At 31.4% G+C, this 16,449-nt stretch overlaps 2 protein-coding genes across 2 annotated transcripts in view; one reads left to right on the forward strand and one right to left on the reverse strand.

Moving 5' to 3' along the window:
- Nucleotides 1-1,434: 1,434 nt before the first annotated feature.
- Nucleotides 1,435-15,700, reverse strand: LOC115882426. The gene is made up of 12 exons (XM_030900487.1): nucleotides 15,649-15,700; nucleotides 12,320-12,400; nucleotides 12,101-12,251; nucleotides 9,686-9,809; nucleotides 8,899-9,000; nucleotides 8,618-8,784; nucleotides 8,379-8,385; nucleotides 7,951-8,085; nucleotides 7,463-7,806; nucleotides 5,307-5,574; nucleotides 1,616-1,724; nucleotides 1,435-1,553 (listed from the first exon to the last, which is right to left on the reverse strand). The coding sequence occupies exons 1-12, from the start codon at nucleotides 15,698-15,700 to the stop codon at nucleotides 1,435-1,437; spliced, it is 1,659 nt and encodes a 552-aa protein (XP_030756347.1).
- The window catches only part of LOC115882512 (neurogenic locus Notch protein), a 249,523-nt gene continuing 248,710 nt past the window's right edge, over nucleotides 15,637-16,449 (forward strand). The window contains exon 1 of the mRNA XM_030900608.1: nucleotides 15,637-16,135. Within this exon, the coding sequence (XP_030756468.1) occupies nucleotides 16,048-16,135 (88 nt within the window). The 5' untranslated portion in view covers nucleotides 15,637-16,047. The remainder of the gene's footprint in view (nucleotides 16,136-16,449) is intronic.

Below are 16,449 nucleotides of genomic sequence, written 5' to 3' on the forward strand. Positions count from 1 at the left end.
TGGAGGGTGTTAATCTTTGAAGTGTTAATGCATTGGTTAGCCTGGTTATTTGAGGGGTGTTAATGCATTGGTTAGGTGGTTATTTGGTGGGGTTGGTTGGTTTTTACTACCACTTGCTCTTGGTAAATCCTAGGTTTTACCGCATTTCGGACATTTACAGTAACATATATAAATTATTTCTGCAATTTTTTGGGATATTATCTGTCAAATTTTTTTCCTATTTGTTGAACAGACTTTAGTTCGCGTCTGAAAGTAGTGAAAGTACCACTAATTGACAAAAAGAAATGCAAATATATCTATAGTCTTTCCATTGATAGAATATATAAGAGCGACAGTTTTCTGTCATTTTATTTTAAAAGTGGGTTGCTTTCTGTAATTTTTTGACTATTTTTTGAAACCCTCGCTGTACACAGGGTGAGTCTTAAATAAGTGCAAATATTTTTAGGGGTAGTATATTTTGATCCCCGAAACATGATTATATGAGGGTTTTTGTAGCGAAAAAAAATTGAAACTAAAATTTTTTGGATTTTTTTTAGTTCTTAGTTAAAAAACAATTTCTTGATGATATGGCAATATATGTAGTAGATTAAATTTACAAGAAAGAAAACCCAGAAAAGATCGAGTGGTTCACAAAATTTAAGCAAAAAAATATTTTTTTTGGAAATTTTCAAAGTAAAATAACTCGATTATTTTAGATTTATATAAAAAACGCTAAAGAATAGTTATTTTTTATATGAAACGATAAAATGGTATTTTATCGTCGACCGAAAAGATTAATTATTATTTTAAGGAATTTATTACTAGTAGAAAAAATATTGTGCTGGGTTGCGTTGGTTTGTTTCTATGTAATTTGACAAATAAATAAAGCTGTCTCTTTAGGTGTCAGTTTTAAGTGAATATTTTTTAATTCTCTTTCATGTCGATTGCTGATTGAATTGGAACCAGAAATGGCTCAAAACGAAATAAGTAAATTACCAACAGATATTCAGGCTGAGGCGACAAACGCCATATCTAAACTAGGTTACTTCCATTTAAATCCCGAATAACTTATGAAAAGGAATACAAACAATTTCAAAAATGCAAGCAATTAAAAACGTGCGATAAGAAATAAAGTTTTTAACTAATCCTCGCTGTTAAAGTATCATTTGATCTACCCTTGCGGTTAAAGTACTATTTTATCTACTATTTTTGATAGATATAAAGGCAATTTTAACAGTTGCTATGGAAAAAAAATGTTTCTTTTATCGAGATCTACCAGCCAGTACTGAGAATATTTGCACTTACTTAAGACTCACCCTGTATATCTAATATCTACCTATTCACTTTTGTTTGACATAAAATTAAACTTTATTTTAAAGAACGATTAAACAAAAGCTTAAAATAAACAACCATGAAAACAATGCTAGAATCAGTTGATAATTCAAGTCTTAAATTTTAATTCCTTTTTGGAAGTTGAATTCTAACATTCTTTCTTCTGGACTTTGCATCAATGACCAGCTGAGCCTGTCTTTTTAAATATCCCCTAGACGGCACTTCTTCTTCATCTTCGGAACCTATAAAGTAAATTATTCATATTTAAGAAATAGGTTGAATATGGTGATTAATGGTGATAAACCTGGAGGTGGTGCCGGGGATGGTGATCCTGTCATTTGAGGTTGAGGAGTTTTGCGTATCAGTCCGCTATAAGGGGCTGGAAGATTATCTTCTGGAACCTCTATAACTTCCTAAATTAAAAAAAAATCTGTATTTCTTGAAACCTACTAGTAGAAAATCTTCAAAATATAAGTCATTTTTTCTAAATACAATTGCATTGATCCAACGGAGATCAATTTGTCTGTATTTTACTAATGTCTCATCATCATCATCCTTTTTAGCTTATTCAACCATTTCAAATTTTGGTGTAGCCTCCCTCACATATTTAGGCACTCTCTTTGTATTCATTGTTGTCTATTGTTGGCTATGCGGGCCCAAGTTATCCCTGCTAAATTCCTAATATCAGCATGGTCCCATTTCAGGTTTGGTCTTCTTCTAGATCTCTTAATTCCTCGTGGGTACCATGATGTAATTTTTGTGGTTCATCTGCTGTCCGTCCTTCTTGCCAGGTGTCCTGCCCGTTGCCATTTGAGGAATTTTGTGAATGACATCTATTACCTGGGTCTTTTTTCGTATACACTCGATCTGTTCTTATACGGTCTCTCGTGTTAATTCCCAGCAAATTTCGTTCCATTGAGCGTTGTGTAACCTGCAGGTTCTTTATGATGTCCGTTTTAAGTGTCCACGTTTCGCATGAATAGTAGTACACATTGCTCGAATGTTTTCTTCTTTCGATAGAGTGCATTCTAGATTTGAATATGACTGAGTTTCTTTTATAAGTACTCCATACTAACTTCATTCTTCTGTTGATTTCTGGTGGTAGAGATCCCGAGTTGTGTATTAGTTGTCCCAAATATACAGGATGGCGCACCTCATTCGCCTCGGTTTATTATACGAAAACGGAAAGATGTAGAAACAAAATATTTTATGGGTATATGTGGGGAGGTAATCTGCACAATTTACAATTATTTTGAAATGTACAGGGTGTTTCAGAACTAAGGTCCATACCAAAGTTATATTTTTTCTTATGGAACACCCAGTATTTTATTTCATTTTTGGATTCTTGTGCCCAAAAAAGGTATTTATTATAAGGGTTAAATATGTTTAAAATCTTTGGTTTTTGAGATATTGAAAGATATTTAAATTTGCATGCTACGATAGAATAGATTATTAACACCCAGTACTTTTCAGAATTAGTTGTTGTGCTGAGTTTAAAGGTAGAGAAATAAACTTTACAGAAAAATATTATTCCTTCCTTAAATGTATACGGGGGTATCAAAAATTGCTGGTCTATTTTAAATATTTATTTTACATAAAAACTTCGTTATTTCAAATGCAACACTATGTATTTTTTTAAATAAGTCGAAGCAGATTTAAATGCTCTTTCAAACTATATTAGGGTTTCCTATACCTATCTGGCTTAGATTTTGAAAAAAAGCGATTTTTCAATAAAATTGAAATCAAGATGGCTAGTGTTGTCATGACAAGTTTCTAGTGACAGTTAGTAGCCGTTAGTAGCTATTTTCAAAATCGAAATTAGTTTATGGACTTATTTAAATTTATACCAATTTACTTTTATTTAATTTACCTACAATAGTTTAATAAATAATATTTATTAAATATGTGTTTATTATTCTATGAAGAAAAACGAAGAAGTAGTCTTTGAATTATTTTACGATGACTTGTAGATGAATGGATTTTCTATAAAAGAGCCAATTAGGGCAAATTCATTTTCTTTACTTCCAACGACAGGTTTCTGCCTAATAGGTTTTTTATGAACCACACTACCAGGCGAAATAGGACAAGAAGTTTTTCAAAGAAACTCTTATCAGGAAGATTCCTATTTGAATATCTTTGAGCATAAGCCCTTGAGGCCAAGAAGCAATTTTCCTCATAAAATAATATCACTAGTAACATATCTATTCGTTCCGCCAGCAGATACTGCTTTATTTTTCTTGATAAAATAATGAATACTTACTTATTAAAGTATTTGTAGGTAAATTTAAGTAAACTGTTATAAATTATAAATAATAATGTCCATAAACTAATGTCGACTTTGAAAATAGTTACTAATTGTCACTATAAAATTGCCATGGCGACACCAGCCATCTTGATTACAATTTTATTTAAAAATCGCTTTTTATTCAAAACCTGAGCTAGATAGGTATAAGAAACCCTAATATAGTTTGAAAGAGCATTTGAATGTGCTTCGGTTTATTTAAAAAAAATACAGGGTGTTACATTTGAAATAACAAAGTTTTTATATAAAATATATCCTTAAAATAGATCAGCAACTTTTGATAGCCCTGTATAAATTTAAGGAACTAATACCATTTTTCAGTAAAGTTTATTTCTCTACCTTTAAACTCAGCATAAGAATTAATTCTGAAAAGCAATGTACAGGGTGTTAATAATCTATTCTATTGTAGCATGCAAATTTAAATATCTTTAAATATTTCAAAAACCAAAGATTTTAAACATATTTAACCCTTATAATAAATACCTTTTTTTGAGCCGAAGAATCCAAAAATGAAATAAAATACCGGGTGTTCCATAAAAAAAATATAACTTTGGTATGGATCTTAGTTTTGAAACATCCTGTATATTTCAAAATAATATTAAATTGTGCACATTGTCTCCCCACATATACCCCTAAAATATTTTGTTTCTACATCTTTCCGTTTTCGTATAATCAACCGAGGCGAATGAGGTGCGCCACCCTGTATAGAGGGTGTCCCAGAAATAACTGCAAATATTTTAACTGGTAGTCTATATGTGATAGTTTAACCCCAGAAACACGCCTATGAGGTTTTTTTCGTTAAAAAAAAAATTTGAAAGTTCAAAATTTTTTGAAAAATTTTTTGAAATTTTTTTAGTTTTTAGTTAAAAAACATAATTTCTTGATAATATGGCAACATATGTATTAGATTAAATTTACAAGAAAGAAAATCCAGAAAAGATTCCAATTTTAATTTTTTTGTTTCTCAAAATTTTAACAAAAAATCATTTTTTTGAAAATTTTCAAAGTACTGGACTTATTTGAAAAACGATAAAGAGAAAATATGTTTCTTTTATCGAGATATACCGCCTCTTAAAATACTTGCACTTATTTCTGGGACATCCATAGCATTATGTTACACCCATAGCACTTATTTCTGGTACACCCTGTATATATTCTTCTACTATTTCCAGTGTTGTAATATTTATTAGAATGTCTTTTCTTTTCCACTAGTAATAATTGCACATTTTCCACCACTAATAATAATTGTCTAACCGAGAAAAAAATGCTTAACGTTTCAGGAGGTATATCTCCTCCAGTCGTCATAAGCAAAAAAAATACAAAGAACAAAGGGAAAAACTATTGAAAATATCTAGATATAAACTATTCAAGAACACTTTAGTTAAAAAAACTTACTAAACTAAACAAAAAAACTAAACTTACTCAACTTTTTTTTACTTTAGTTTCGTTGGATCAACGCAGGGGTGTTTACAAAAAATAATATTTTTATTTTGTAGATTTTCTTCTAGTGGCGAGAACAGACATTATTTAAAATCACTATTTGATGCACAGGGTGTCTCAAATTCGGGGGCGATGAACGCTTTCGAATACTACAACCTTCGAATTTGAGACACCCCGTACTAAAAAAAATATTTCAAAATAAATACATTTTCGAATACTATATTACTTAAAAAAATACACACAAAAATCTTACATGTCCTTCTTCCTCTTCCTGTTCCAACACTCGACATCTTTCATACTTATCCATTACGTTCCGTATATCTTGCAAAATTCCCTGGACGATATCACTAGGATTCGACTCGGGTATAGCTAGGGGATTAGCCAATAACCTGAGGCCATGCAATCCTTGCAAGACTGTGGACAGTGCTCTGTCTTTTGAAGCTTTAGCTTGTCTATAGGCCTCAGATCGTTTCCTCTGTGTCTCTATTTCCGACACTAGTCGTTCCATTTCGCCAGATTTTCTGTAAAGAGATTGATGTTGATTGTTGATGACTATGGGGGAAGTCTGAAAAGTTTTTAACCACACTATATATACGACAACAAAATCTAAGCAGTTTTTATTTGCGCATCTCTAAAAAATCGCCCACCCTAACATTTCAGCCCTCTTTATATAGTCGCCTGATGCCAACGATTGCCAAGAAAATATATATGTAATTCCAACAGTGATAAACTCCTCGAAGAAATGGCTAGAAAAAAGGCTAGAAAAGTGATGGCTATTGGTTTTTAGGGTAACTGTGAAATCATAATAATCAATTATTTTTAGAAAATGAAAACCATTCCACATTAAGTGACAAATTTAAATGCAGAGATCACAACTAGAAGGGTGCATCTGTGCTGAAAAGAAACTCTTACTTTACCAAGACAATGGACTATCACACCTCTTTAAGGCTCTAAAGAAAATTCACTAGTTACAGCTTGATTCTAGCGACATCTTTATATCCCAAAGTTGAAAGTTACACCCTTATCTCAAAGATTTTCGTGTAATGACGAGGTCAGCACTGAACAGCACCTTTGTAAATTACTATTTTGCTGGCAGTCCTGACAGATAAGCTAACTGTTATTTGTTGAAATATTTTTAGAGATTTAAAAAATGTCTATTATTGTGAGAGGTAAAAAACTTTTAACTAATGTCGTCTTTATACCGGGTGCGTCTCAAAAGTGTCTCTCACTCCTATAACTTTTTTACATACATAAAGACAAAAATTAGGATTAATTGACGTATTTAATTGTCTTTGGTCATTTCCTGTTTCACCGGAAATGACTACAACTTTTGATTTCTAAATGTTACCCTCTGTATATTTCTACTTTATTGGATAAAAAATGACACTCTGAATAGAATGACATTTTCGCATATGGTTTATTTGAAATTGTAACATACGGTTAATAACGACACTTTGACCCGAAATACCAAGTGTGTGGTATCAAATTACTCGTAAAAATTGCTAATGAGTCACCCTTGTTCTATTTGAAAAAATTGAGATATGATTAAAAATACGATTTGGGCATCTTTTAACCGACCAGGACAAGACACGAAAAACATTAGACAGTCGAATCTATTTTTCCAAGATTCCTTGATTAAAAAATGGTGCTTTTCACACAGCTAGATTTAAATTTAAAATACGATTTTTTTTAAAGCGAAAATGTCAAAAGTTGACATATGATATGTAATTCTACTCGGAGTGTCATTTTTATCGAATAAAATAGGAATATAATACCGAAGGTGCCATTTAAAAATCAAAAGTTGTAGTCATTTTCGCTGAAAAAGGAAGTGACCAAAAATAATTGAATACGTCAATCAATCCTAATTTATGTCATATACTAACATACCAAATCTCGTTTTTTTTTATCTGAAAAAATAAAAAAGTTATAGGGGGTGATCAACTTTCGAGACACACCCGGTATACCATAAAGTACCGTATGATAAAAAAAACGGCGTCAAAGAAGGCTGATGAGATAACAATCGATAATAATTTTGGCAAGGTCAATCTCTAGACGTCGCGTCATTTACTAAAAATTGACATAAAACTTGTCAAAAATTAACACTAATTAAAGAAAGATTTAAAAAGGGTAGAACGTTTTCAGACATATAAATCTATTTCCAAAGAATTATTTTTTCTCGAATTTTAAACTACACCATTTAAAAATCATTTTTACACGGTATAAAAATAAATTACAATCTTCTTAAGGCCAACTGGCAGTAAGAGCCATTAAAAAATAATTAAGAGAATACGAGCAAACTAAATAAATGACGTCTAGAGCTTGAGACTCGCCAAAATTATCATCGATTGTTATTCCCCAGCTGTCTCTGCCGCCGTTTTTTTTTCGATCGCATGGTAGTATATACTATACCTTTCAGCTTCCTTCACTTCAGAATACTTATATCCCTCTAATTTATTCTTTAGCGTTTCCACAGTTTTCTCCATAGTCTTTTTCTCGTTTTCCGACTTCTGTCTTAGTTCGTTCAGTCTCTCCTGGGTGTCTCGTTGAGCCTGAAACCTCTCCAACACTTCCTGAGATGTAGAACCTCCCGTAGCTTTCTTTAGTTGCTCGAACTCTTGTGCTATCGCTTCCACCGGATGTTGAAGAGGTGTTGAACCGTCATCTTCGCCATCGGCTTCCGCTCCTTCTGGCACTGGTCTCGGTGGTAGTTTGCCACTGAGAAATAATCGTTTCTCCAACTTTTCCAGTTCATTCTTAAAGGAAAACAGAAAAAAGATAAATATGACAAATAATAGGTCTAGGTAACCATACAGCGACTCAGGTAAAAATAATTGGATTCTTTTAAACTATACTTATTAGATAAACATAAAACTAGTAAACCATAAAAAATGTCCTACCTTACGTTCACTAACCAATCGTCTTCCTTGAGCTGCTTCTGCTTCTCTCTGATTGGCAGCGGATGATGCTATTTTTTCTTCTCTTAAGAGATTACCTCGTGCTTTGCCTCTGCGCTTCGTAGTTTCTTCCATGATCTACAAATTTGCAAAAATTGGTATATCTCTTGTATACAGGGTGCTACAAATTCGAGGTACGAGTATTGGTATCTCGGTAACCGTAAAAGATACAAACATGGTTAAATTGGGGCAAAGTTGCGCTTTAGCATGTTCGCCAAGATGCCATCAAAAAAGTTTTAAAAATTTCAAAGATTGTTGAGTTTTTTGGAAAAAACGGATTTTTCTGAAAATTAATTTTATTTTTTCCTGTCGTCACTTCTTAGAAAATCTGATAAATTTCTGCGATAGGGAGAAAATTTCTGCTTTCGAACATAGTTTCTGTGTTTCTGAGGTCAAAATATTTTGTAATATTTTATTAAAATTCAATAACAAGATTTTATATCATTGACAATATTCTTAATATACTCGTATCGTAGGCAATAAGTTTGGTTCATTGTCAAGAATAACAAATGTAATCAGTAATTATTATTACAAATATCGAAAAAAAGAAGAGTGGTAAATAGTCTGTTTTCAATTTGATTAACGACCTTTTGAAGTTTTTCAATGTCACAGCTTTGACCTTCCAGATTCCTCTTCGAGAGCTTTGATCGTACTTTCAAATTTGGAAGCATCATCTTTTAAAGACCTTTTGATATCATTGTATTTATTCCTTATATGGACTGCCTCTCGGATTTGAACTTCAACTGCATGAATACTGTTCTGAATTTCGCTAGCCGACTACAAAAAATAGAAAAATGATGTGTTCAGAATTCTATGCAGAATATAATAATAATTTATCAGAAAGGAACTCTATAGTTAGGTGAAACACTCTGTAGATGACTACTATTTTACCTTTTTTAATGGTTCTTCAACTTTCTTTTGCAACTCCTTTTTTTCTTCTTTGCTGACTAGTTTGTGATAGTCTGTTCCTAATTCTGTAATGTACTTTCGTCTCTGTAACATATTGTTAATTTAAAAATTAGTGTTTAAATATACAGGGTGTGGAATATACAAGTATTTTAACTTTTAGTATATTTTGGAACACATAAACATGCCTATGAGGTTTAGAACATATTGTAATTTTCTTCACAATTTTCAGGAAATTTTATATTAGATAAAATTTTTGGTACCGCAGGTTAATTTTTTGACATTTTTTTGACAGTGTATCGAATCCTTGCAATGTACGTTACTCAGATTCTACATATTTATTTGTACGAGTGTGTTTGTGTAAAATACAGAATAAAATACAAAACTTAATTTTAATTTATTTGTGGTATTAGAAAAACACACTGGACTTTTTTAGCACACAATAATAAATTTTTACAGTTATTTTCAACTAAACTGAAAAAATAAATCTTGATATTGTAGATCCTCTTATAGTAATATTACGAAGTATTTTCAATTAAGTTAAGGGTATACTTTTTTGATGTGGCAACACAGGGCTTTGGATAAGCTGGGGGCCGGTTGATACCGGCGGTTCCCAAAATGTAATGTAAATGTTAAATTTTTCTAAGTTAACTTGGATATTTTCAATTTGTTTTAAAAAATTCTTTTGTCCAGATCTGTACCTACACTACTGCTTAAAATACTTGCACTTATTTAAGAAATACCCTGTATAATATTTAAGAATAATTATTACTTTTTTCATTTGGTATTTCAATAGATCTAATTGTTTACATTTGTCGATTATGTGTAAATCTAGCTGTTCCTTTACTTCAACGCATGTTTTGTCAGTTAGGGGTCCTACAATTTCTTCAATTCGCCTAAAAATAATAAACTTACATTGCTACAAGCTACAAATAATCACCTACTTGTTAAATGTATTAGTTTAGTTATACCGGGTGCGTCTCGAAAGTGGTTCACCCGTATAACTTTAGATATTATTTTTTCAGATAAAAAAAGGAGATTTTGTATGTTAGTATATGATATAAATTAGGATTGATTGATATATTCAATTGTTTTTGGTCGCTTCCTGTTTCACCGGAAATGACTACAACTTTTGATTTTTAAATGACACCCTCGGTATATTTAAAAATATACCGAGGGTAAACGAATAAAGTAAACTTTATTCCATAGAAAATGACACTGTGAATAGAATGACATATACTCTGTTTTTTTTCTCAGGTAAGATTTCGACAGACGATGACAGATGAAAAGCAGATGACGTCCCATACATTTTTGACGTTTGTCAAAGTCTTGCCAAACTATAGGTTATAATTTTGTGACAACTTTTGTCAAATACCCTGCGTTTTGAAAGATGGTGCATTTTGATTCGTGTTATTACGTGTTTTGTGTCTTTTGAAGTCAAGTGGAGGGAAAATCGAGTGAAAATTAACTGTAGAACCCAGGACGGACGCCGATGCGTATGAACTCGCCTTTAGATTTTTGACGTTTGTCAAAGTCTTGCCAAACTATAGGTTATAATTTTGTGACAACTTTTGTCAAATACCCTGCGTTTTGAAAGATGGTGCATTTTGATTCGTGTTATTACGTGTTTTGTGTCTTTTGAAGTCAAGTGGAGGGAAAATCGAGTGAAAATTAACTGTAGAACCCAGAGCACAGTTTATGGTTAATACTCGCCGCCCAGGCAGAAAGTCTTATACAGATACACCAATAAAGTTACTATCAATAAAGTTCGTATACCATCTCGTCGTAGATAAGTGCATCTCGAATATGGTAGAAGGACCATACTAAACACATACTAAAAACTGGAGTAGTTGTAAAATATCGACATCACACGATAGGTAAATAATGGATTTTAGTACTGCAGAAAAATAATGTCGAAAGGTACTGGTTTAAAAGAAATAAGATTAAAGTTAATTAATCAACCTGTGAGGTATAAAATTTGGTAAGTGTTTTTCTTAATAAAGTAGTTTGTTTTATTTATGTTGTTTTATTTATTCCTGCGGAATATTACAAATTTGTATTTGTACATAAGTTATATTGATAAAATATAATCATAAATGCGGGAAGTTTCATAAAGCTTGAAAGTAAGAAATAGTTCTTTTTTATATTTTTTGGTATGTGGTGTCTTGTTTTTGTTTGTTTTGTATTAACACATACCGTTTTTTATTAAATAAAATAACTCGATTACATTTTTTCAGTTTTATACAGTAAATACATATATAGTAATTTCCTGCTATGCGTTCCAGTTGTACCAACTTATTTCTTTGTAAAATAAAGTAAACTACTTTGAAATTAAAATGACAGACACATCTATCACTGTCAAGGATCTTCTCGTTGGACAGACTATATTATATATTAACTTTTGACATTTTCGCTTAAAAATAAATCGTATTTTAAACTTCAAACTAGATTGGCATGACTATGTTAAAAGCACTAATTGGAGCCTTAGAAAAATAGTTTTGATCGTTTAATGTTTTTCGTGTCTTGTTCTGGCCGGTTAAAAGATGCCCAAATCGAATTTTTAATCATATCTCAATTTTTTCAAATGGAACGAGGGTGGCTCATTAGCATATTTGGAAAAAGCATATTTTACGAATAATTTGATACCACACACTTGGTATTTCGAGTCAAATTGTCGTTATGAACCGCATGTTACAATTTCAAATAAACCAAATGCGAGTTGACATATGATATGTCATTCTATCCAGAGTCAGAGTTTCATTTTCTATCGAATAAAGAAAAAAAATATGTTAATTATTTTTGAAATTTAGTTAAGCTGGTTTATGTTGTTTCATATGAATTTTAAGTTACCTATTTTTTTTATTCGCTGGTCTTCACGTTAATTTTCTCATGATTGGTTACTTAATAAATTTGATATTATTTCCATCAAAAAAACTCAATTTTTATCGATTTTACTTTTGAAAAATATGTTTTGCTTTTTGATTGACGAACTGTACCACCATTGAACAAAAATTAGCTAGTACTGAAAGTACCGAGAAAACCGGGAAATCCCGGTTCCTTAATGGCTTGGTACCGAAATTTCCGGTTCCGAAAAACAGGTTCGATTGAACAAACTGATAATTAAATAAGATTAGGTTTTCAACAATTAATGTAAAGCTTCTAGAGTACCTAGGTACTATTACTTTACCTGTCTTTCAGGTGGTACTTTGCCGTGGGACTTCTGCTTTCGTGTAATACAGTTATCAAACCAGATATTTCTTTTTTCAGTTTTATAATTTCATCTGCATTTGATTTCCGTTCGGCTTCACAGTCCTCGAACACTGCCCTTCTTTGGCCCTCTAAAATATAAGATTATATTTAGATTAACCTTTAGTTTTGTTTTCAATGTATAAAGAACTAACATCACCTGATAATTGTATTTTCTTTTTGATTTCCGCAATTTTCTTGTTTAGTTCTGGCATCTTCTCTGTTTTATTTTGAAATAAAACTTAAAGCAAGTAGGAATTTACTGGGGAAAGTATTGATCAAGCATCAGTATCTATGGAGTTTCCATAGAGAAATAATGCTGAACTTTGATTTATAACAATATAGCAACAAAACAATTTATTAGTAGGTGTTGGTAAAATAAAATCTTAATTTAGTTTGTAATGAATTTTTTAGTCTACAGAGGGTCTACAGGGTGTCTCCTTAATAAATGCAAGTATTATATCTAGTTCGAACCCAGAAAACGCTCATGAGGTTATCTTTGTAAAATAAATTGTTGAAAAATTTACATTTTCAGAGAACTTAACTGAAAATATAAATCTAAACAATTTGAAGATTTTCTACGAAGTATTTTCAATAAAATCAAGTATGCAGCGTCCTAGAATAAAAAACCGGGAATTTTGTTTAAGTGCAAACCTAAAGTACGCACTACGATGTATTTCAGGAAAATATTTTAACTTCTATAGGGTGGCTCAAAAAAGTGTTAGTGGCTCGGGATACTTTTTTTAAATGGAACACCCTGTATATTATTGCATTTTTGGCTTTCTTTTCAGATCGCTTTTCATAATCCTAGGATATGAGTAAATATATTTCGATAGTTTCGAAATATATTTAGAGATTAATTGTAAAATTCATAAAATCAATAAAATGAAGAATATACGAAATAATATACATGTTCTGATTTCTTTCGAAAATCGATATCTATGAGACTATGAACCCTTCCTGGTCACAAACGGTACATTGTGAGACAGGAAATTGTAGAGAGAAACAAGCCCTATAACATAGGATACAACATTTTAATGAACAGTGCTTTCCATAAAACCAATAAAATGAAGAATATACGAAATAATATACATGTTCTGATTTCTTTCGAAAATCGATATCTATGAAACTATGAACCCTTCCTGGTCACACAAACGGTACATTGTGAGACAGGAAATTGTAGAGAGAAACAAGCCCTATAACATAGGATACAACATTTTAATGAACAGTGCTTCTATAACACATTAACATATAGAGATATTAATAAATAAATAAAAAATATATATATTTTTAGCCTTTTTTAAAAAATTATTTAAAATTCAAGAACTGTCCTGAAATCAAAACTGTACTAGATATTTAATTTAGATGGTCTGTACTTACTTTGCTATAAATATGGTAATATATGGGTAGGGTAATAGTAAATCATACAGGATGTTTAAAATTCTAAGCCAAACTTTCTAAAAATTTCATTTCAAATAGGTATTGGAAATATATTATTTTTCCTCGTTTTTTTTAAGTGGAATATAATTATTATTTCAATAGATGGAGAATTAAAACATGAATATTTTTTCTATTTAGAGTATTTCAAATTTTTCAACGGTTTTGACGGTCGTGAACTACCACTCTTTAAAATACTTGCACATATTTAAGTGACACCCTGTATAACTTAAAAAGAATTATTTAATGTATTAATGCAGCTGACTATTTTACATTTTTGGAGAAAATCCTTCTACAAATGAATATTGATATTTGTATATAAACTTCTTAACAAAACAGAAAGTTCAATAAAAATACTGAAAATCCATTTCAAATATGTATTGGAAATATATTCAAATAGTTTTGACTCACTTGTATACAAAAAAAATGCAATAAAATATTGTTGATAACTATTCTTTTACAATATAATACATATATTTGTTTTAATTTTTTATTCTTAATCGGTTTTAGTATATTTTTCTCATAAGATAGATTTTTAGGATCATTTTAAAAAATAACAAAAAAAAGAACCAACAAAAATTATTTAATGTATCCTCGGCAATTTTCTAAGAAAAAGAGTGACAGTAAAGAAGTTTTTCTCAAATTTTAATCGTTTATCCATAATTTAACCCGAAAAAATACTATATGTATAACACAAAAAGTTCCGTCAGTAATTTTAGCTGGAAAAATAACCCAAAAAAAGTTTGAGAACTGCAGCCTAATTTTTCGTGATTACTAAAATCAGTGCATCTAAAACAGTTTAGACATTTTTGAAAGGGTATGTTCCCGATTTACGTTAGAATTCTTAAACATGGTAAAAATTAATTCTAAGTTACAGATATTTTAAACAAATATAAAAGTAGTGTCGGAATATAAAATAATTCATATTATTTGGCATGACATTTTTAAAGAAAATACTTTGATGATAAAACGGTGACGTATTCAAAATCATGATAATAATATAATAAAAAAAAATATTATAAATAAATAAAATGAAGGGATATCACTCAAAACAAGATCAAACAGTGTAATGAACTGACAAGATCTGAAGTCCTGTGAGAAGTACAAAAAAATGGCTCATTGTTCTAATGCTGCGTTCTAAACATTAGTCCTAGTTCTAATAAAACCTAGGAAATACAGGATACTTATACAATATATTATAAATACTTATACAGATCCTAGGGGATACAGGGACTAATGTTAATACCAAATTAATTTTCACACGACCAATAATAGGGCTTTGATAAATCTTAAAATAATATTTGAAGTTTATAATAATTCTCTATTCTTAATAAGGTAATGATTATTTTTTTACAAACAAAATAAATAATTTCATTTGGGAAATTCTTTCCAACAGAGACATTACATTTTGCGCATAAAAAACCATTTTGTGTAAGAGTGTGAACGATATTTCCTTCAAGTATTAGGACTTCTGTTTTAGTACTAATGCTAAGAAGTGAAACCTAAAGTATGAAACAACTATTAGACCCCTTCGTTTTCTGCACAAGAAGTATTATGAACTAGTTCAACTGTTCTGTCGAAGAAAATAACTATTTGACATAAACAAATATTGTGAAGTCACGTCTTAAACTGTCGCGAGAAAAGTCGTTCTTCGGTAGCCGATCTCGCACAAGCTTCCAAAGCATAAACCTACCGGTGTTAGCCGCTCATTAACTAATTCATAATAAACGTAAATGCAATCTCCACATTCCTATTCATAATTCGCCTGTATAACCTCTGTTCAGTCTGTTCGGTACCACCAGTGCATCTCAAAAGCCCCGAGGCACTCTAGACGAAGAAGTCCACCGCTATTGGGCCGCGGTTAGAGGGGAGAGGGACATTCCAACGTGTTCAGCGAAAAGTAGCACCAACAAACCGTTCTCACGAGAGCTTTCGAGCTTATTAGATCTAATTTCGGTCTTTTCCACCTTGGTACTAGATATACGAAGCCTGTTAATGGATATCTTTGAATATTTCAGTCAGGAAAGCGTTTAGAAGTACGAGAAAAGTCACAGGTTGTTTCTGGTCGTCGGCGTAGGAAGACGGGAACAATCAGGTCGGCCATTTTGGTTCTCCGGACCTACCGTGCCCCACCACTCTTAATAGTGATCTTACCGCCGTACTGTGCGTATGTTTGACCTTTTGACGCGCGCGCTGCTCAAATTTATCCCAATTTTCACTGGTTTTCGTGCGATTTTCGACGGGAAAACTGTCAAAACTTGTACCGGACTGTTTCTAACATGAGTTAGGCTCGGTAAGGAAACGTTACAGTGCGGTTTTGTGTGCGTTAAGGCGGATTTTTCTTCGTTGTGTTGTTGACAGGATACGAGACGGTGCTGTATGTACCTTTTTACGGGATAGGTAGACAAAAGTGATACTGTGCCCCATGTGTGGGACAACAGCTGGATCAAAATGTGGATTAATAACGTCAAGAAGAAGGAACTGTGGATTATAACCGTTGGATTTTTCTTGGCGATTTTGTTTGTGCCGCAAACAACAGGTGCGCTTTTTGTCTTTCTTTGCGCGTTTGTGGTATTAAAACAAACCTAAACCGTTTTAAACGTTTGTATTGTAGGAAATATATTAAAATTCGGGTAAACTGTAACTCCTGTCGTTTGTTTTTGTTATTAATTCACTTATTTCTGCCAAAATTTGTTTTAACCATGAAATTAAACTTACGTTTGCAAGCTTTTGAGGGACGAACAAAATAAAAATCGTGAAACATTTGATAGTTAACCCTTAAAGGTTGTTTTTGTTGTATTTCTTATTCAAAAAATGCACAAATGCTTCATGTCAATCTTTTTAAATGAAAAT

This window comes from Sitophilus oryzae, unplaced genomic scaffold, assembly GCF_002938485.1.
Source record: "Sitophilus oryzae breed Bouriz unplaced genomic scaffold, Soryzae_2.0 scaffold_177_pilon_pilon, whole genome shotgun sequence".
In the NCBI taxonomy this organism is placed as follows: Eukaryota; Metazoa; Arthropoda; class Insecta; order Coleoptera; family Curculionidae; genus Sitophilus; species Sitophilus oryzae.